This window comes from Hyperolius riggenbachi, chromosome 10 (genome assembly GCF_040937935.1).
Source record: "Hyperolius riggenbachi isolate aHypRig1 chromosome 10, aHypRig1.pri, whole genome shotgun sequence".
NCBI lineage: Eukaryota > Metazoa > Chordata > Amphibia > Anura > Hyperoliidae > Hyperolius > Hyperolius riggenbachi.
The window spans coordinates 294,084,688-294,107,849 of record NC_090655.1 but is presented as its reverse complement, the minus strand read 5'-3'; the positions used below and the strand labels follow the sequence as shown (position 1 = coordinate 294,107,849).

Genomic DNA, 23,162 nt, shown 5'->3' with positions numbered 1-23,162 from the left:
CCTGTAATAAGCTGATAATGGTCACTGTACATTACTGTACACAGATTGGTCACAGTAGGGGGGAGTTAGTGTTACCGGCCTGTAATAAGCTGATAATGGTCACTGTACATTACTGTACACAAATTGGTCACAGTAGGGGTGACTTAGTGTTACCAGCCTGTAATAAGCTGATAATGGTCACTGTACATTAATGTACATAGATTGGTCACAGTAGGGGTGACTTAGTGTTACTGGCCTGTAATAAGCTGATAATGGTCACTGTACATTACTGTACACAGATTGGTCACAGTAGAGGTGACTTAGTGTTACCGGCCTGTAATAAGCTGATAATGGTCACTGTACATTACTGTACACAGATTGGTCACAGTAGGAATGACTTAGTGTTATCAGCCTGTAATAAGCTGATAATGGTCACTGTACATTACTGTACACAGATTGATCACAGTAGGGGGAGTTAGTGTTACTGGTCTGTAATAAGCTGATAATGGTCACTGTACATTACTGTACACAGACTGGTCACAGTAGGGGTGACTTAGTGTTACTGGCCTGTAATAAGCTGATAATGGTCACTGTACATTACTGTACACAGATTGGTCACAGTAGGGGTGACTTAGTGTTAACGGCCTGTATTAAGCTGATAATGGTCACTGTACATTACTGTACACAGATTGGTCACAGTAGGGGTGACTTAGTGTTATCAGCCTGTAATAAGCTGATAATGGTCACTGTATATTACTGTACACAGATTGGTCACAGTAGGGGTGACTTAGTGTTACCGGCCTGTAATAAGCTGATAATGGTCATTGCACATTACTGTACACAGATTGGTAACAGTACTGGTGACTTAGTGTTACTGGCCTGTAATAAGCTGATAATGGTCACTGTACATTATTGTACACAGATTGGTCACAGTAGGGGTGACTTAGTGTTACTGGCCTGTAATAAGCTGATAATGGTCACTGTACATTACTGTACACAGATTGGTCACAGTAGGGGTGACTTAGTGTTACTGGCCTGTAATAAGCTGATAATGGTCACTGTACATTACTGTACACAGATTGGTCACAGTAGAGGTGACTTAGTGTTACCGGCCTGTAATAAGCTGATAATGGTCACTGTACATTACTGTACAAAGATTGGTCACAGTAGGGGTGACTTGGTGTTACCAGCCTGTAATAAGCTGATAATGGTCACTGTACATTACTGTACACAGATTGGTCACAGTAGGGGGTGACTTAGTGTTACCGGCCTGTAATAAGCTGATAATGGTCACTGTACATTACTGTACACAGATTGGTCACAGTAGGGGTGGCTTAGTGTTACTGGCCTGTAATAAGCTGATAATGGTCACTGTACATTATTGTACACAGATTGGTCACAGTAAGGGTGACTTAGTGTTACTGGCTTGTAATAAGCTGATAATGGTCACTGTACATTACTGTACACAGATTGGTCACAGTAGGGGTGACTTAGTGTTACTGGCCTGTAATAAGCTGATAATGGTCACTGTACATTACTGTATACAGATTGGTCTCAGTAGGGGTGACTTAGTGTTACTGGCCTGTAATAAGCTGATAATAGTCACTGTACATTACTGTACACAGATTGGTCACAGTAGTGGTGAGTTAGTGTTATTGGCCTGTAATAAGCTAATAATGGGCACTGTACATTACTGTACACAGATTGGTCACAGTAGGGGTGACTTAGTGTTACTGGCCTGTAATAAGCTGATAATGGTCACTGTACATTACTGTACACAGATTGGTCACAGTATGGGGTGACTTAGTGTTACTGGCCTGTAATAGGCTGATAATGGTCACTGTACATTACTGTACACAGATTGGTCACAGTAGGGGTGACTTAGTGTTACTGGTCTGTAATAAGCTGATAATGGTCACTGTACATTACTGTACACAGATTGGTCACAGTAGGGGGTGACTTAGTGTTACTGGTCTGTAATAAGCTGATAATGGTCACTGTACATTACTGTACACAGATTGGTCACAGTAGGGGTGAGTTAGTGTTACTGGTCTGTAATAAGCTGATAATGGTCACTGTACATTACTGTGCACAGATTGGTCACAGTAGGAATGACTTAGTGTTATCAGCCTGTAATAAGCTGATAATGGTCACTGTACATTACTGTACACAGATTGGTCACAGTAGGGGTGACTTAGTGTTACTGGTCTGTAATAAGCTGATAATGGTCACTGTACATTACTGTACACAGATTGGTCACAGTAGGGGGTGACTTAGTGTTACTGGTCTGTAATAAGCTGATAATGGTCACTGTACATTACTGTACACAGATTGGTCACAGTAGGGGTGAGTTAGTGTTACTGGTCTGTAATAAGCTGATAATGGTCACTGTACATTACTGTGCACAGATTGGTCACAGTAGGAATGACTTAGTGTTATCAGCCTGTAATAAGCTGATAATGGTCACTGTACATTACACAGATTGGTCACAGTAGGGATGACTTATTGTTATCAGCCTGTAATAAGCTAATGGTTACTGTACATTACTGTACACAGATTGGTCACAGTAGGGGTGAGTTAGTGTTACTGGTCTGTAATAAGCTGATAATGGTCACTGTACATAAGCTGATAATGGTCACTATACATTACTATACACAGATTGGTCACAGTAGGGGTGACTTAGTGTTACTGGCCTGTAATAAGCTGATAATGGTCACTGTACATTACTGTACACAGATTGGTCACAGTAGGGGGTGACTTAGTGTTACCGGCCTGTAATAAGCTGATAATGGTCACTGTACATTACTGTACACAGATTGGTCACAGTAGGGGTGACTTAGTGTTACCGGCCTGTAATAAGCTGATAATGGTCACTGTTCATTACTGTACACAGATTGGTCACAGTAGGGGGGAGTTAGTGTTACCGGCCTGTAATAAGCTGATAATGGTCACTGTACATTACTGTACACAAATTGGTCACAGTAGGGGTGACTTAGTGTTACCAGCCTGTAATAAGCTGATAATGGTCACTGTACATTAATGTACATAGATTGGTCACAGTAAGGGTGACTTAGTGTTACTTGCCTGTAATAAGCTGATAATGGTCACTGTACATTACTGTACACAGATTGGTCACAGTAGGGGTGACTTAGTGTTACCGGCCTGTAATAAGCTGATAATGGTCACTGTACATTACTGTACACAGATTGGTCACAGTAGGGGTGACTTAGTGTTACCGGCCTGTAATAAGCTGATAATGGTCACTGTACATTACTGTACAAAGATTGGTCACAGTAGGGGTGACTTGGTGTTACCAGCCTGTAATAAGCTGATAATGGTCACTGTACATTACTGTACACAGATTGGTCACAGTAGGGGGTGACTTAGTGTTACCGGCCTGTAATAAGCTGATAATGGTCACTGTACATTACTGTACACAGATTGGTCACAGTAGGGGTGACTTAGTGTCACCAGCCTGTAATAAGCTGATAATGGTCACTGTACGTTACTGTACACAGATTGGCCACAGTACTGGTGACTTAGTGTTACCGCCCTGTAATAAGCTGATAATGGTCACTGTACATTACTGTACACAGATTGCTCACAGTAGAGGGGACTTAGTGTTACTGGCCTGTAATAAGCTGATAATGGTCACTGTACATTACTGTACACAGATTGGTCACAGTAGGGGTGACTTAGTGTTACTGGCCTGTAATAAGCTGATAATGGTCACTGTACATTACTGTACACAGATTGGTCACAGTAGGGGGTGACTTAGTGTGACCGGCCTGTAATAAGCTGATAATGGTCACTGTACATTACTGTACACAGATTGGTCACAGTAGGGGTGACTTAGTGTGACCGGCCTGTAATAAGCTGATAATGGTCACTGTACTTTACTGTAAACAGATTGGTCACAGTAGGGGTGACTTAGTGTTACTCCCCTGTAATAAGCTGATAATGGTCACTGTACTTTACTGTACACAGATTGGTCACAGTAGGGGTGACTTAGTGTTACTGGCCTGTAATAAGCTGATAATGGTCACTGTACATTACTGTACACAGATTGGTCACAGTAGGGGTGACTTAGTGTTACTGGCCTGTAATAAGCTGATAATGGTCACTGTACATTACTGTACACAGATTGGTCACAGTAGGGGGAGTTAGTGTTACTGGTCTGTAATAAGCTGATAATGGTCACTATACATTACTGTACTCAGATTGGCCACAGTAGGAGTTACTTAGTGTTACTGGACTGTAATAAGCTGATAATGGTCACTGTACATTACTGTACACAGATTGGTCACAGTAGGGGGTGACTTAGTGTTACTGGCCTGTAATAAGCTGATAATGGTCACTGTACATTACTGTACACAGATTGGTCACAGTAGGGGTGACTTAGTGTTACTGGCCTGTAATAAGCTGATAATGGTCACTGTACATTACTGTACACAGATTGGTCACAGTAGGGCTTAGTGTTACCGGCCTGTAATAAGCTGATAATGGTCACTGTACATTACTGTACACAGATTGGTCACAGTAGGGGTGACTTAGTGTTACTGGCCTGTAATAAGCTGATAATGGTCACTGTACATTACTGTACACAGATTGGTCACAGTAGGAGTGACTTAGTGTTACCAGCCTGTAATAAGCTGATAATGATCACTGTACATTACGGTACACAGATTGGTCACAGTAGGGGGTGACTTAGTGTTACTGGCCTGTAATAAGCTGATAATGGTCACTGTACATTACTGTACACAGATTGGTCACAGTAGGGCTTAGTGTTACCGGCCTGTAATAAGCTGATAATGGTCACTGTACATTACTGTACACAGATTGCTCACAGTAGGGATGACTTAGTGTTACCGGCCTGTAATAAGCTGATAATGGTCACTGTACATTACTGTACACAGATTGGTCACAGTAGGAGTGACTTAGTGTTACCAGCCTGTAATAAGCTGATAATGATCACTGTACATTATTCTACACAGATTGGTCACAGTAGGGATGACTTAGTGTTACTGGCCTGTAATAAGCTGATAATGGTCACTGTACATTACTGTACACAGATTGGTCACAGTAGGGGTGACTTAGTGTTACTGGCCTGTAATAAGCTGATAATGGTCACTGTACATTACTGTACACAGATTGGTCACAGTAGGGGTGACTTAGTGTTACTGGCCTGTAATAAGCTGATAATGGTCACTGTACATTACTGTACACAGATTGGTCACAGTAGGGGTGACTTAGTGTTTCTGGCCTGTAATAATCTGATAATGGTCACTGTACATTACTGTACACAGATTGGTCACAGTAGGGGTGACTTAGTGTTACCGGCCTGTAATAAGCTGATAATGGTCACTGTACATTACTGTACACAGATGGGTCACAGTAGGGGTGACTTAGTGTTACTGGCCTGTAATAAGCTGATAATGGTCACTGTACATTACTGTACACAGATTGGTCACAGTAGGGAGTGACTTAGTGTTACTGGCCTGTAATAAGCTGATAATGGTCACTGTACATTACTGTACACCGATTGGTCACAGTAGGGGTGACTTAATGTTACCGGCCTGTAATAAGCTGATAATGGTCACTGTACATTACTGTACACAGATTGGTTACAGTGGGGGTGACTTAGTGTTACTGGCCTGTAATAAGCTGATAATGGTCACTGTACATTACTGTACACAGATTGGTCACAGTACTGGTGACTTAGTGTTACTGGCCTGTAATAAGCTGATAATGGTCACTGTACATTACTGTACACAGATTGGTCACAGTAGGGGGGACTTAGTGTTACTGGCCTGTAATAAGCTGGTAATGGTCACTGTACATTACTGTACACAGAATGGTCACAGTAGGGGGTGACTTAGTGTTACCGGCCTGTAATAAGCTGATAATGGTCACTGTACATTACTGTACACAGATTGGTCACAGTAGGGGGTGACTTAGTGTTTCCGGCCTGTAATAAGCTGATAATGGTCACTGTACATTACTGTACACAGATTGGTCGCAGTAGGGGTGACTTAGTGTTACCGGCCTGTAATAAGCTGATAATGGTCACTGTACATTACTGTACACAGATTGGTCACATTAGGGGTGACTTAGTGTTACCGGCCTGTAATAAGCTGGTAATGGTCACTGTACATTACTGTACACAGATTGGTCACAGTAGGGGGTGACTTAGTGTTACCAGCCTCTAATAAGCTGATAATGGTCACTGTACATTACTGTACACAGATTGGTCACAGTAGGGGTGACTTAGTGTTACTGGCCTGTAATAAGCTGATAATGGTCACTGTACATTACTGTACACAAATTGGTCACAGTAGGGGTGACTTAGTGTTACCGGCCTGTAATAAGCTGATAATGGTCACTGTACATTACTGTACACAGATTGGTCACAGTAGGGGTGACTTAGTGTTGCCGGCCTGTAATAAGCTGATAATGGTCACTGTACATTACTGTACACAGATTGGTCACAGTAGGGGTGACTTAGTGTTACCGGCCTGTAATAAGCTGGTAATGGTCACTGTACATTACTGTACACAGAATGGTCACAGTAGGGGGTGACTTAGTGTTTCCGGCCTGTAATAAGCTGATAATGGTCACTGTACATTACTGTACACAGATTGGTCACAGTAGGGGTGACTTAGTGTTACCGGCCTGTAATAAGCTGATAATGGTCACTGTACATTACTGTACAAAGATTGGTCACAGTAGGGGTGACTTGGTGTTACCAGCCTGTAATAAGCTGATAATGGTCACTGTACATTACTGTACACAGATTGGTCACAGTAGGGGGTGACTTAGTGTTACCGGCCTGTAATAAGCTGATAATGGTCACTGTACATTACTGTACACAGATTGGTCACAGTAGGGGTGACTTAGTGTCACCAGCCTGTAATAAGCTGATAATGGTCACTGTACGTTACTGTACACAGATTGGCCACAGTACTGGTGACTTAGTGTTACCGGCCTGTAATAAGCTGATAATGGTGACTGTACATTACTGTACACAGATTGCTCACAGTAGGGGGGACTTAGTGTTACTGGCCTGTAATAAGCTGATAATGGTCACTGTACATTACTGTACACAGATTGGTCACAGTAGGGGTGACTTAGTGTTACTGGCCTGTAATAAGCTGATAATGGTCACTGTACATTACTGTACACAGATTGGTCACAGTAGGGGGTGACTTAGTGTGACCGGCCTGTAATAAGCTGATAATGGTCACTGTACATTACTGTACACAGATTGGTCACAGTAGGGATGACTTAGTGTTACTGGTCTGTAATAAGCGGATAATGGTCGCTGTACATTACTGTACACAGATTGGTCACAGTAGGGGTGACTTAGTGTTACTGGCCTGTAATAAGCTGATAATGGTCACTGTACATTACTGTACACAGATTGGTCACAGTGGGGGTGACTTAGTGTTACCGGCCTGTAATAAGCTGATAATGGTCACTGTACTGTACTGTACACAGATTGGTCACAGTAGGGGTGACTTAGTGTGACCGGCCTGTAATAAGCTGATAATGGTCACTGTACTTTACTGTAAACAGATTGGTCACAGTAGGGGTGACTTAGTGTTACTGGCCTGTAATAAGCTGATAATGGTCACTGTACATTACTGTACACAGATTGGTCACAGTAGGGGTGACTTAGTGTTACCGGCCTGTAATAAGCTGATAATGGTCACTGTACATTACTGTACACAGATTGCTCACAGTAGGGATGACTTAGTGTTACCGGCCTGTAATAAGCTGATAATGGTCACTGTACATTACTGTACACAGATTGGTCACAGTAGGGGGTGACTTAGTGTTACTGGCCTGTAATAAGCTGATAATGGTCACTGTACATTACTGTACACAGATTGGTCACAGTAGGGGTGACTTAGTGTTACTGGCCTGTAATAAGCTGATAATGGTCACTGTACATTACTGTACTCAGATTGGTCACAGTAGGGGTGACTTAGTGTTACCGGCCTGTAATAAGCTGATAATGGTCACTGTACATTACTGTACACAGATTGCTCACAGTAGGGATGACTTAGTGTTACCGGCCTGTAATAAGCTGATAATGGTCACTGTACATTACTGTACACAGATTGGTCACAGTAGGGGGTGACTTAGTGTTACTGGCCTGTAATAAGCTGATAATGGTCACTGTACATTACTGTACACAGATTGGTCACAGTAGGGGTGACTTAGTGTTACTGGCCTGTAATAAGCTGATAATGGTCACTGTACATTACTGTACACAGATTGGTCACAGTAGGGGTGACTTAGTGTTACTGGCCTGTAATAAGCTGATAATGGTCACTGTACATTACTGTACACAGATTGGTCACAGTAGGGGTGACTTAGTGTTACTGGCCTGTAATAAGCTGATAATGGTCACTGTACATTACTGTACACAGATTGGTCACAGTAGGGGTGACTTAGTGTTTCTGGCCTGTAATAATCTGATAATGGTCACTGTACATTACTGTACACAGATTGGTCACAGTAGGGGTGACTTAGTGTTACCGGCCTGTAATAAGCTGATAATGGTCACTGTACATTACTGTACACAGATGGGTCACAGTAGGGGTGACTTAGTGTTACTGGCCTGTAATAAGCTGATAATGGTCACTGTACATTACTGTACACAGATTGGTCACAGTAGGGAGTGACTTAGTGTTACTGGCCTGTAATAAGCTGATAATGGTCACTGTACATTACTGTACACAGATTGGTCACAGTACTGGTGACTTAGTGTTACTGGCCTGTAATAAGCTGATAATGGTCACTGTACATTACTGTACACAGATTGGTCACAGTAGGGGGGACTTAGTGTTACCGGCCTGTAATAAGCTGGTAATGGTCACTGTACATTACTGTACACAGAATGGTCACAATAGGGGGTGACTTAGTGTTACCGGCCTGTAATAAGCTGATAATGGTCACTGTACATTACTGTACACAGATTGGTCACAGTAGGGGGTGACTTAGTGTTTCCGGCCTGTAATAAGCTGATAATGGTCACTGTACATTACTGTACACAGATTGGTCGCAGTAGGGGTGACTTAGTGTTACCGGCCTGTAATAAGCTGATAATGGTCACTGTACATTACTGTACACAGATTGGTCACATTAGGGGTGACTTAGTGTTACCGGCCTGTAATAAGCTGGTAATGGTCACTGTACATTACTGTACACAGATTGGTCACAGTAGGGGGTGACTTAGTGTTACCAGCCTCTAATAAGCTGATAATGGTCACTGTACATTACTGTACACAGATTGGTCACAGTAGGGGTGACTTAGTGTTACTGGCCTGTAATAAGCTGATAATGGTCACTGTACATTACTGTACACAAATTGGTCACAGTAGGGGTGACTTAGTGTTACCGGCCTGTAATAAGCTGATAATGGTCACTGTACATTACTGTACACAGATTGGTCACAGTAGGGGTGACTTAGTGTTACCGGCCTGTAATAAGCTGGTAATGGTCACTGTACATTACTGTACACAGAATGGTCACAGTAGGGGGTGACTTAGTGTTACCGGCCTGTAATAAGCTGATAATGGTCACTGTACATTACTGTACACAGATTGGTCACAGTAGGGGGTGACTTAGTGTTTCCGGCCTGTAATAAGCTGATAATGGTCACTGTACATTACTGTACACAGATTGGTCGCAGTAGGGGTGACTTAGTGTTACCGGCCTGTAATAAGCTGATAATGGTCACTGTACATTACTGTACACAGATTGGTCACAGTAGGGGTGACTTAGTGTTACCGGCCTGTAATAAGCTGGTAATGGTCACTGTACATTACTGTACACAGATTGGTCACAGTAGGGGGTGACTTAGTGTTACCGGCCTGTAATAAGCTGATAATGGTCACTGTACATTACTGTACACAGATTGGTCACAGTAGGGGTGACTTAGTGTTACCGGCCTGTAATAAGCTGATAATGGTCACTGTACATTACTGTACACAGATTGGTCACAGTAGGGGTGACTTAGTGTTACCAGCCTGTAATAAGCTGATAATGGTCACTGTACATTACTGTACACAGATTGGTCACAGTAGGGGTGACTTAGTGTTACCAGCCTGTAATAAGCTGATAATGGTCACTGTACATTACTGTACACAGATTGGTCACAGTAGGGGTGACTTAGTGTTACCGGCCTGTAATAAGCTGATAATGGTCACTGTACATTACTGTACACAGATTGGTCACAGTAGGGGTGACTTAGTGTTACCAGCCTGTAATAAGCTGATAATGGTCACTGTACATTACTGAACACAGATTGGTCACAGTAGGGGTGACTTAGTGTTACCGGCCTGTAATAAGCTGATAATGGTCACTGTACATTACTGTACACAGATTGGTCACAGTAGGGGTGACTTAGTGTTACTGGCCTGTAATAAGCTGATAATGGTCACTGTACATTACTGTACACAGATTGGTCACAGTAGGGGTGACTTAGTGTTGCCGGCCTGTAATAAGCTGATAATGGTCACTGTATATTACTGTACACAGATTGATCACGGTAAGAGGTGACTTAGTGTTAGTGGCCTGTAATAAGCTGATAATGGTCACTGTACATTACTGTACACAGATTGGTCACAGTAGGGGTAACTTAGTGTTACAGGCCTGTAATAAGCTGATAATGGTCACTGTACATTATTGTACACAGATTGGTCACAGTAGGGGTGACTTAGTGTTACTGGCCTGTAATAAGCTGATAATGGTCACTGTACATTACTGTACACAGATTGGTCACAGTAGGGGGGACTTAGTGTTACTGGCCTGTAATAAGGTGATAATGGTCACTGTACACAGATTGGTCACATTAGAGAAAAGGAAAGGGACTCTCTTAAGCCTCATCTACATGCAGCGATGTTACTTATCAATCGAGCCGCTAATGCGGCTCGATTGATAAGATTTGTCAGGTCAGATTTCCCCACCGCCGATTCCCTGCTCGTTCCCCACGAGGGGACAGTGGCAGGGAATCGAGCAGAAGTTAAGATGCGCCGGGACGAGGGCGGATTGAAACCGACGCATGCGCGGCGAGCGAGGACGCAGTGGGTACGCGCAGGGAAGCGGAAGAGGCGATCCGGCGGCTAATCGAGCGGCCGGATCGCAGCGTGTAAATGAGGCTTTAGGCCTCTTGCACACCTGGACCAATAACCTGCGTTGCCTTACCCTCCGCTACCTCAAGGGGGCACAAAGGCAATGCAAGTCTATGGAGCCTTACAGACATATTGTGGTGTGTTGGAAGCTGCTGATCTGACATAAAGGCTGCAGCATGTTACTGCTTGACCTCCCGGCCACAGCCATTGTAGTGAAGGGGCAACACTGGCCTTCTGCTAAAATGTTAGCGGTGCGCAGGTGCGGACGACAGGATACCCAGCTACACCCAGTGACATACTGCATGTCCAGCAGGGAGGATATCACAGATGGGGGGGAGGAGCCTCGCGGGGGGAGGGGGCGGAGGAGTACCTCACAGAGCGGGGGGTATGTTGGGGGTGGGGGGACGTCACAGGGGTGGGGTGCGCTGGTTACGCCACGGGGGGTCAGATAGAAGGGGGCGGAGATTACGCCGGGGGGGGACATCGGAGAGCAGGGGGCGGAGAGTACATCAGGGGGGTTCAGCATGTCACAGAGGGAATGGAAAGTACGTCACAGAGGTGAGGGGGGGTACATCAGGGAGCGGGAAGGGAGAGAATGTTACAGAGTGGTGGGGGGGTGGGTTATGTCACAGACTGGGTGAGTGCATCACAGAGCGGAGGAGTGAGGACATCATGGAGCTGGGGGGGGGGTGGGGTAAGTCACAGACCGGGGGGCGGGGCTATGCATAGGACCTGCTGTCGGCGCACTTTGCTGCAGGGTCATATTTGTATATTTTTGCTATTGCAGTGTGATGTGACATGTTGTATAACTCCGCTCAACTTAGATGTAAAAGGGGCCTTAATCAGGGAGCAGAGATTATCCATATCATATTGCTCTAGACTCCAGCCTGCCTTTCCTTTCATTCCTAAACAGTCATGTGTAGCAAAAGATTCCAATAACCAGAGGAAAACATATGGATGGACAGAATAACAGTATTCTCATTGCACATGAAGTGGCCATAAAATACCAATCAGCAGGGGCGTAACTAGAAATCACTGGGCCCCCCTGCGAATATTTGGATGGGCCCCCCCCCCCATAGGTGCCAAATAATCGTAACGGGGCAGCGCTTCACTGTAAATTAATTGTAAAGTGGGCAGCATTTTACCAGACAATCGTAATGTGGGCCAGAAAATCGTAATGTGGGCAGAGTTCACCAGAAAATTGCAATGTGGGCAGCAGTCACCAGAAAATCGTAATGTGGGCAGAGTGCACCAAAAAATCGTAATGTGGGCAGAGTGCACCAGAAAATCGCCATGTGGGCAGCAGTCACCAGAAAATTGTAACGTGGGCAGCAGTCACCAAAAAATTGTAACGTGGGCAGCAGTCACCAGAAAATTGTAACGTGGGCAGCAGTAACCAGAAAATTGAAACGTGGACAGCATTCACCAGACAATCGTAATGTGGGCAGCGTTCACCAGAATATCGTAATGTGGGCCAGAAAATCGTAATGTGGGCAGCGTTCACCAGAAAATCGTAACGTGGACACTGGACAGCATTCACCAGAAAATCGTAATGTGGGCAGAGTTCACCAGAAAATCGCAATGTGGGCAGCAGGCACCAGAAAATCGCAATGTGGGCAGCAGGCACTAGAAAATCGTAATGTGGGCAGCAGACTGCAGAATATCGTAAAATGTGGGCAGCAGTTACCAGGAAAAAAAATGCCCCTGTAAAAAGAAAAACAATTCACTTACCTGTCAGGAGTCTCTCCTGGCCTCTGGTGCGCAGTTCCCCGATGATCCACCTGTGCACTGTAGCACATCTCCCGCGCTGACAGGCAGAGTGCAGGGCTACGGCAAGATGGCTGCCGAAGCCCGGTACTGGAGACACAAATAGTCTCCAGTGCAGGGCTTCTTCGGCAGCCATCTTGCCGTAGCTCTGCTCTGCCTGCCGGAGGAATATGCAGGCTGCTGGAGCGGGGCTGCGTGGAATGAACTGGCGCAGCGTCTATTAGACGCTGCGGCCAGTTGAGCGCCTTGTGTGGGGTCCAGAATCGGGCGGGCGGCGGCGGCCCTCCCCCGCGCACAGTGAGCGGGCCCTAGAGCGGCCCCGGGCCCCCCTGCGGCTGATGGGGTCGCATCCCCGGTAGGTACGCCGGTGCCAATCAGAAATTGTGTATGCAAATGATACAAAGTTGGTGAGAGTATAGAATAATATAGTACAGTAGTATGTGAAACGTAATAAATGTCCTCCCAGAGAAATGGGGTATATGTTAGTTCCATATGGTTTAGGAGGTTATACTCACCTCCGCCCCTCTGCTCCCGGATACAATGCTATACACATGCCCCAATCTACAGGACCCCGATCTCCGGAGCCCCTCCAATGGGCCAGGGGAATAACTATCTCCACTCCCCTTCACCCTTTATCAGTGAAGCGGCTCAGATCTAGTTCCATATTCAGATCTTAAGGCCCACTCACACTTAAATATGCAGGGCGATTTTACCACGATTAGCGGAGTAAAAAAAATCACTGGACACCCTTGTGATTCCCGACGATCGCGATCTGCACTTTGTTAAGCACTGTACTGCGATCACTCGAGAATCGCGGCAAAATGCTGCATGCAACACGTGATTGCCGCTAATCGTGGAATGCCTGCGATCGGCGGCAATCGCGACAGTGAGATCACTGCCATACAGTTACAATTGCGCTAGCGCTTTAAAATTGCCCGCCAATCACCATAGTGTGAATGGGTTTCCATCTTAACCACTTAAGCCTATCTGGACGAATATGTTCGTCCAGATAGGCTGTGCACCTTCCAGTGTGCGGTGCGCGCGATCGCGTGCTCTCCCGCTGTTATCCCACCGATCAGTGAATGGGAATATACTTCCCATTCACCGATCTAAGTCCCCGCAGAAAAACCGACGGTCACTCATCAGAGACCGTGGTATTTCTGCAAAAACAAAAGTTACCCGGCTTCATTCTTGTTCCTGGAAGCGTCATCGTACACTTCCAGGACTTTTTTTGACTGTGGCCAAATAGTAAACTACACCCACATATATTTATTGATAAATAAATACATTCAATTACATTTAAAAATTAGCTGTTTACCTCCCCACACCAAAAATTACCCAAATAAAATTTTTAATTGAAAAAAAATAATTACAATTTAAAACAAAAGAAATCATAAATAGTTACCTAAGGTCTGAACTTTTTAAATATGCATGTCAAAGGAATATATTAATGTACATTTTTAAATTATAAGCTTGTAAGTAGTGATGGACGCAAAATGAAAAAAATGCACCTTTATTTCCAAATAAAATATCGGCGCCATAAATTGTGATAGGGACATCATTTAAATGGTGTAATAAGCGGGACAAATGGGCAAATAAAATACATACTGTAGGTTTAAATTATGGTAACGTATTCATTTCAAACTATGTTGGCCAAAAACTGAGAAATAATGATTTTTTTCCATTTCTTTCTTAATCTTCCTGTTAAAATGGATTTAGAATAAAATAATTCTTAGCAAAATGTACCACCCACAGAAAGCTTAATTGGTGGTGGAAAAAACAAGATGTAGATCAATTCATTGTGATGAGTAGTGATAAAGTTATTGGCAAATGAATGGGAGGTGAAAGTTGCTCAGGTGCAAAAAATAAACAACCCTCCGGGCTGAAGTGGTTAAAGATCTACTCCATCTATTTTATGAGAGGGATCTGATAAGATCTGCATTCATTGTCTGAATTCCTAACTACATATCCATGGAAGGCAAGGTTATTGTCCTGTGATTGGCCGCCTGTAATGAGCACAACCTTCTGCAGTTCTATGTCAGGCTGATAACTAGTGATGGTCAGTGACATGCCAATATCTCTGAGATGGTGAAAATTGTATGCTAATTATATGCAAAGTAATACAGCTGCTGCATCTGGTCCATTCCTAACCTGCATAAACTTTGCACCAACTTGGAATTATCAGCAGCTCACTGACCCTCCCTAATGATAATTGCTCCTCCCCTCAGAATTCTCTAACAGGAAGTAATGATGTTTCTCTATTTGCAGCACGGAGTCCCGGCATCAGGAACCTCTCAGAGACGCGTCTCTCTGTATCCACAGACTGTACAACGGATGATGATGTCACTGGACAAGAGTCTCCTGCAGATATCCTGGTGACCCCAAATATTCCCCCAGACTCCCCTCACCTGTCTAACCCCGAGGGGCCTCATACCCAGCACAGCTCTCCCCCTGCTGGAGGGTCTAATTCCTGTTCCAAGTGTGGAAAATGTTTTGTATGGAAATCACAGCTTGTCAGACATGAGAGATCTCATACTAGAAAGAAGCCCTATTCATGTGCAGAGTGTGGGAAATGTTTTGTAAGGAAAGCAGAACTTGTCAGACATGAGAGATCTCACACTGGGGAGAAGCCCTATTCATGTGCTGAGTGTGGGAAATGTTTTGCACAGAAATCATACCTTGTCATACATGAAAGATCTCACACTGGTGAGAAGCCGTATTCATGTGCCGAGTGTGGGAAATGTTTTGCACAGAAATCAGAACTTGCCAGACATGAGAGATGTCACACTGGTGAGAAGCCCTATTCATGTGCTGAGTGTGGGAAATGTTTTCGGTCTAAAGTAGAGCTTGGCCAACATGAGAGATGTCACACTGGTGAGAAGCCCTATTCATGTGCTGAGTGTGGGAAATGTTTTGTGCAGAAATCACGGCTTGTCATACATGAGCGATCTCACACTGGTGAGAAGCCCTATCCATGTGCTGAGTGTGGGAAATGGTTTCCAGATAAAGCACATCTTGTCAGACATAAAATATCTCACGCTGGTGAGAAGCCATATACATGTGCTGAGTGTGGGAAATGTTTTGGATGGAAATCACATCTGGTCACACATGAGAGATCTCACACTGGTGAGAAGCCTTATTCATGTGCTGAGTGTGGGAAATGTTTTACACAGAAATACCGTCTTGTCATACATAAGCGATATCACACTGGTGAGAAGCCCTATTCATGCGCTGAGTGTGGGAAATGTTTTCTGTCTAAAGAGGAGCTTGTCCGACATGAGACATCTCACACTGGTGAGAGGCCCTATTCATGTGCTGAGTGTGGGAAATGTTTTGTATGGAAAGCACAGCTTGTCAGTCATGAGAGATCTCACACTGGTGAGAAGCCCTATTCATGTGCTGAGTGTGGGAAATATTTTACACATAAACCACATCTTGTCACACATGAGAGATCCCACACTGGTGAGAAGCTCTATTCATGTGCTGAGTGTGGGAAATGTTTTTCACTAAAATCACATCTTGTCCAACATGAGAGAATTCACACTGGTGAGAAGCCATTTTCATGTGCTGAGTGTGGGAAATGTTTTGTATGGAAACCACAGCTTGTCGCACATGAGAGATTTCACACTGGAGAGAAGCCCTATTCATGTGCAGAGTGTGGGAAATGTTTTGCACTTAAATCAGATCTTGTCAGTCATGAGAGATCTCACACCGGTGGTAAGTAAGGGTCAGTGATAGCTTTGCCTCTAGTGAACCTGAAGTGGCCACAGCATACTGCTCTCCATCTCCCCAGCATAGCAGGCAGTAGGGAGGAGGAGGGGGGGGGGGGTGCAGCAGCCAATAACAGGCTTGTTCAGTTCCGCTTATCCCTCTCTCATCACTGGGGAGAAGCTCTATTACTGCACTGAGTGTGGGAAATGCTTTGGCCATAAGTGTTCCTATTATCTCTTGCTAGAGGCACATGGCAGCATATTTACCCAGAATCCCGAGGACTCTCTCATGCTGATCAGTACACCTGTTGAGTTGATTAAAACAGCTGTTCCCAATCAGGGTAATTGGGATGCTTTAGAACAGCTTGGACTGTTTGGAATGATATAGAACTTTGGATTTTCCCGCAGGCTGTGACAGTTTGTGAAGGGTAGGAATAATTGTGGACTGGACACTTTTTGCTGAGATGTAAATAAAAGCTGAGAAATGTGTTTCCCACAATATTGCCTCTTGTACGTCGTCTTATTATCCTTTGGGAGACACTTCTGTCATTTCCCATCAAAACATTACTTGCTGGTTGAATAAAAGTAACTGTAAGTGGCAATTTGCAGGGGGATGAATAATTATGGGCAGCACTGTATATAATATACAGATTTTCTCCCCAGGGTTTTTTTTCCAGCCGGGTGGCATGAAAAAGTAGCCGGGTGGGGTGTGAGGGGGAATGCAGGACAAGTACAAGTCTGCTTACAGCATAGGAGGGGGAGGAGGAGAGACGGGCCGATGTATCTGCTAGGCACACACAATGCAATCTTCCAACAGATTTACTGTCAGATCGACTATTTCCAACATGATCAATCTGATTTTCATTCGATTTTCCGGTCACTTCTATGGGAAATCGAGCAGAAATTTGATCAGAAATCAGATCAGACATGTTGGAAATAGTCGATCTTACAGTAAATCTGTCAGAAAATTGCATCATGTGTACCTAGCATTAGGGAGAAATTCTTTCAGATTACAGAGCTCAGGTCCATGTAAAGCAGGCCAGCACTCAGTGCCTCCTCTCTCCTATAAAACATAAGCAACAACATAATAAACTTTAAAGAAAAACATTTCATTGTTACACCCAATACAAATGCTACAATTATTCTGCACTGTTTCCACCTACTGCTTTCAAGGAAGCAGACATATTGTTATCCTCTTGTGCTTTCAAATGAGTTTATCTGCCATGGCAGTCAGCTGACACAGGGGAGAAAGAAAATTACAAATTGTGATCACACAAGAGGGGTAATTAGACAGGCCAGGATCCTGTGTTCCTGCAGTGTGATTGCTGGAGGGGGAGGGGAGCACTAGAGACAGGATGCCAACTGGGGGGGAGACACAGCAGGGGAGCAGAGGAGAGAGGAGTGCACAGGAGGCTGCCTGGGGAACACCCTGTACTACTCCATCCTCTGTCCCTCAAACTAAACCAGAAACACCCTGTCACTGTACATTCCGAGTACTGCTCTGTCCCCCCCCCCCCAACTAAACCGGAAACACCCTGTCACTGTACATTCCGAGTACTGCTCTGCCCCCCCCCCCAACTAAACCGGAAACACCCTGTCACTGTACATGTAGTGTACTGCTCTGTCCCCCCCCCCCCAACTAAACCGGAAACACCCTGTCACTGTACATGTAGTGTACTGCTCTTCCCCTCCCCCCCCAACTAAACCGGAAACACCCTGTCACTGTACATGCCGTGTACTGCTCTTCCCCCCCCCCCCCAACTAAACCGGAAACACCCTGTCACTGTACATGTAGTGTACTGCTCTTCCCCCCCCCCCAACTAAACCGGAAACACCCTGTCACTGTACATGCCGTGTACTGCTCTTCCCCCCCCCCCCAACTAAACCGGAAACACCCTGTCACTGTACATGCCGTGTACTGCTCTGTCCCCCCCCCCCCCCCCCAACTAAACCGGAAACACCCTGTCACTGTACATGTAGTGTACTGCTCTCCCCCCCCCCCCCCCAACTAAACCGGAAACACCCTGTCACTGTACATGCCGTGTACTGCTCTTCCCCTCCCCCCCCAACTAAACCGGAAACACCCTGTCACTGTACATGTAGTGTACTGCTCTGTCCCCCCCCCCCCCCAACTAAACCGGAAACACCCTGTCACTGTACATGTAGTGTACTGCTCTGTCCTCTGCCCCCCCCCCCAACTAAACCGGAAACACCCTGTCACTGTACATTCCGTGTACTGCTCTCCCCCCCCCCCCCCAACTAAACCGGAAACACCCTGTCACTGTACATGTAGTGTACTGCTCTGTCCTCTGCCCCCCCCCCCCCCCCAACTAAACCGGAAACACCCTGTCACTGTACATGTAGTGTACTGCCCTCCCCCCCCCCCCCAACTAAACCGGAAACACCCTGTCACTGTACATGTAGTGTACTGCTCTCCCCCCCCCCCCCCCCAACTAAACCGGAAACACCCTGTCACTGTACATGCCGTGTACTGCTCTGTCCCCCCCCCCCCCCCCCAACTAAACCGGAAACACCCTGTCACTGTACATGTAGTGTACTGCTCTCCCCCCCCCCCCCAACTAAACCGGAAACACCCTGTCACTGTACATGTAGTGTACTGCTCTTCCCCCCCCCCCCCCCCCAACTAAACCGGAAACACCCTGTCACTGTACATGTAGTGTACTGCTCTGTCCTCTGCCCCCCCCCCCCCAACTAAACCGGAAACACCCTGTCACTGTACATGTAGTGTACTGCTCTCCCCCCCCCCCCCCCCCCAACTAAACCGGAAACACCCTGTCACTGTGAGCAAGAACATAACCAAATATGCACCAATTTGTCTAAAGAAACTTCCAATCAAACCAAATATGCTACCTATGCTGATTCCACCCGTCGTTCCCTATCTCCCTAGCTTGCTGTTGCAGTTCCTTTACCTTCTGTAGATGATTGTGTACCATATCACCGTTATCGTCTATCCAGGAACAGCAGTCTTCCCCTATAACAATGCACATTCCCCCTGAAGCGGCTAGTAGGTCATCTAAAGCTAGTTTCTCTTGTAAGGCCAGTTTGCGGGTCTGAGCTATTGCCACAGTGTTTGCTGTAATTGCTGCAATTGTTTCATTGAACATCTGATCAATTAACCCAGAGTAATTGTTTAACCTTAACATCATTTCAGTTCCCCAACCTGTCCAGGTTGGAAAGAAAGCCCAAGCATAATCATCCATTTGAAACAAATCCCTTTTGTATAACTTATGATGAGTCGGTCCTCTGCTCCTCCATCCTCGTCTGGTATACTGGTGCCTCTGCCAGTGACAGATACAAACTACAGAGGGTCATCAGAACAGCGGAGAAAATAATCGGGAAGCCCCTCCCCCCACTGGAGCTCATTCACAACTCCAGGTTGGGGTCCAGAGCAAAGAAGATTGCCAACGATTCATCACATCCAGGTCATCGCTTCTTTACATGGCTGCCATCGGGCCGGAGGTTTCGTGCTATCCACACCAAAACAACGAGGCACAGAGACACTTTCTTCCCCACAGCAGTGAGACTCTTAAACTCCAACTAAGCCCCCTCCCCCAAGGATGCATCTTTCTAGATGCTGAGCCCGTGTTACTGAGAGTGTTATTCTTACTTTTACTTTAAAAGTCTGTCCTTTGTCCTCCATTGTTACTTATCTTTTTCTTTTTGCACTGTTATTGTTATTGCTACCATGGAAATGTCTGTCTTTCTCTCGCACTGTCCTTTCCTCATTGTCTTTTTTTGCTTGCTGCAGCAACATATCTTCTACTGTCCGCGTGTCACCGAAATTCAATGTATTGCCAACTTGTGCCTGTTTTGTTGCTAAAACCAATTCCAGGCATGACCCAGTCGTGCTTGGCGAAATATAAGGATTCCGATTCTGATGAGGCAACAAGTATTTCTTTGCAGTTAGAGCCTTGTCATCTACCACTGCTAGTGCTAACGTAGCAACAGTACATTGGCCAAAACTACCTCTAGGTAACCATGCATAAGCCCATCTTCCACAGACAAAATAATAAGGTGGCTGTAATGTGATAATACCTCATGAAAACATTTCCTCTGAAACATTTGCATGTGCCCCTGCTCCTATCATAGCAAGCTCTATTCCTAGCAAGTTTGCACATTCTGGGATTCGGATAGCATCTTGAACAGTAAAATCACATAAAGTTTTGTTAACACCTTGATCTGACGGATAATTCATATACCCAGTCTGACCTCCTAGGAGCATAAGTAAAGCTATACCCAGAGACCATGCATCAGTACCTATATCACTTACATTTATATTTTTCCAGGTCATTGAAAAATTATATGTGGCGTTATCACAATATGAGCTGGGCAATCTGCCTAAGGACACTGGTGGCTGCTCGAGGGACCTACTAATGTCTATGCATACAGTGGGTTTTGCATTGGGCATGGGTTTTAGTACGGGAGTTCTCCAAACAGCTCTAGCCCTCTCTGCAGAATGATTTCTACCTATAATTTCCTTGCTAACTAATACATCTCGAGTTATGGGAATGGCTAATAATGGTATACCCTTTGAATCCTTTGGTCTCATACCGCATACCCAACACTTAGTTTTGTTGTCAGCTTGTGCCACTCTTTTCTGCAGAGTCATATAAAGATTTGGTTCTTCCTCGTAGGAATCTTGAGCCTGAAACACACTGACAAAATACACAAACACCACAATATATAAGCCTGTCAGATTAACCATCTTTGTCTTTGGTCACTTTCTTACAATGACTGACGTGTGTCCAGGTAGTGAATCCTTCAAGTTTTACTGCTGTAGTTGTCACAAGAAGAACTTGATATGGACCGTGATATCTGGCTTCCAGGGATTTTCTGTTAAACTGTTTCACCACAACATAATCTCCTGGCTTAAAGAGAAACTCCGACCAAGAATTGAACTTTATCCCAATCAGTAGCTGATACCCCCTTTTACATGAGAAATCTATTGCATTTCACAAACAGACCATCAGGGGGTGCTGTATGACTGATTTTGTGCTGAAACCCCTCCCACAAGAAGCTCTGAGACCGCGGTACTCTGGGCAAACTGCCACAATGTAACAATGTTCACAGACAGGAATTAGCTGTTTACAGCTGTCTCTAACAGCCAAAACAGCTAGCAGCAGCTACATAACCTACCCACAGTAAAAATGTCACCATGATGATAAATGTCAGAATGTAAATCTGGGCGTCATGATCGCTGCTGCAGCAGGTTTTGCTGGAAGTAGTAGTGCTGCAGCTCAGGCAGTTCTGATCTCTTTCCATGCAAGCTGCATAGCTTTGTCTGCCTTTTCCTGCTTTCAGCTTGTGACTGATTGTCATTCACCTGTGTGGGAATCTGCATGTCTGCTCCCATTGGATGACCTCAGTATAAAGATCTGCTTCCTGCAGGACTCCTCGGGTTATCATAGCTTCAGTTTAAGCCCGTCTTGCTGTTGCTTCAGCCCCAGATCGTGTTTCTTGTTCTAAAGATACTTTGCTGGTCTTGCATCATATATTGGTTCATTGCCAATATATATGCATACCAGCACGTTTATTATTTTCCTTGTATTCGTGTTACGTTGATACATCAGTGTCGCTGATGTATACGTACACGAACTGTTTATATCCTGTGTTCAGTTAGTCAGCTTTCCAGCACGTTTTGGTAGTTTGCGCGTATCGTGATCACCCGTGCTGAGTTAGTTATACTGCTCCTGGTTCTGTTTGTGGATTGCGTTCATCTCTGCGAAGAGATAGCGAATCCTTCTGAGTCCTGTTCCCTGTATTGCTCCAGTCCTAGTCAGTGTTCCTGCTTATGTCATATATCGGTTCATTGCCGATATATACATATGTTAGTCAGACGTTACAAATAGTTTCATTGATAGCTGTAATTGTAATACGCTGGGAAACATACTTATTGTATTTTTGTCTGTGTTACGTTCATCTATCTCGATCCTGCTATTTCCTGACTATCCTGTCCTGTCTTTGTGAGGCACGCCATCGCTGCAAACGCATTGGCTGCCTCATTCCAGTCTGTCTTGTTGTGGACGCTTGCTGTCACTAAGTAGCGGCTAGTTAGCAAGCGTTCATTCTGTCTACCTGTCCTGATCTCCTCAGTTCTGGTTTATGCGGTCAGCGCTACTTTGCGCTGAGACGTTATAGCGAAAGTATTGTTTGTGGCTGTCGGATCTGCACCGGCTCTGTGCGCCACAATCTCCTATTGGAGTCAGTCCTCCCCTCCTTATATACTAGGGATAGCCTGTTTCCTTGTGCTAGTGTGTGTACCTCCTTCACGTCAGCTCATGCGTTGCATGCTGACTGTGGTGAATACACCACCAAGCCTAACATTATGATAACCCCATTACCAATCCCCATTGTGGGGGGGATTCCCAGAACGTATGACACTGTTAATTATGGTTCCTGTTCCTTTAAGAAATTTGAAGAACTTAACTCTGAAACAGAAAATGAGTTTTTCTCTGAATGTGCCAGGTTCCTGGCCAATCCCGATCTCCAAGCGACTCCTGTTTCAACCTGGGCACTCCAGCTAAGTTATATTTTGTTTAAAGGG

At 45.0% G+C, this 23,162-nt stretch overlaps 1 protein-coding gene across 1 annotated transcript in view; it reads left to right on the top strand.

The window, feature by feature from the left end:
* Window positions 1–23,162, top strand: part of LOC137537310 (uncharacterized) — a 166,106-nt gene that overhangs the window by 20,687 nt on the left and 122,257 nt on the right. The window contains exon 6 of the mRNA XM_068259384.1: window positions 15,156–16,604. Within this exon, the coding sequence (XP_068115485.1) occupies window positions 15,156–16,604 (1,449 nt within the window). The remainder of the gene's footprint in view (window positions 1–15,155; window positions 16,605–23,162) is intronic.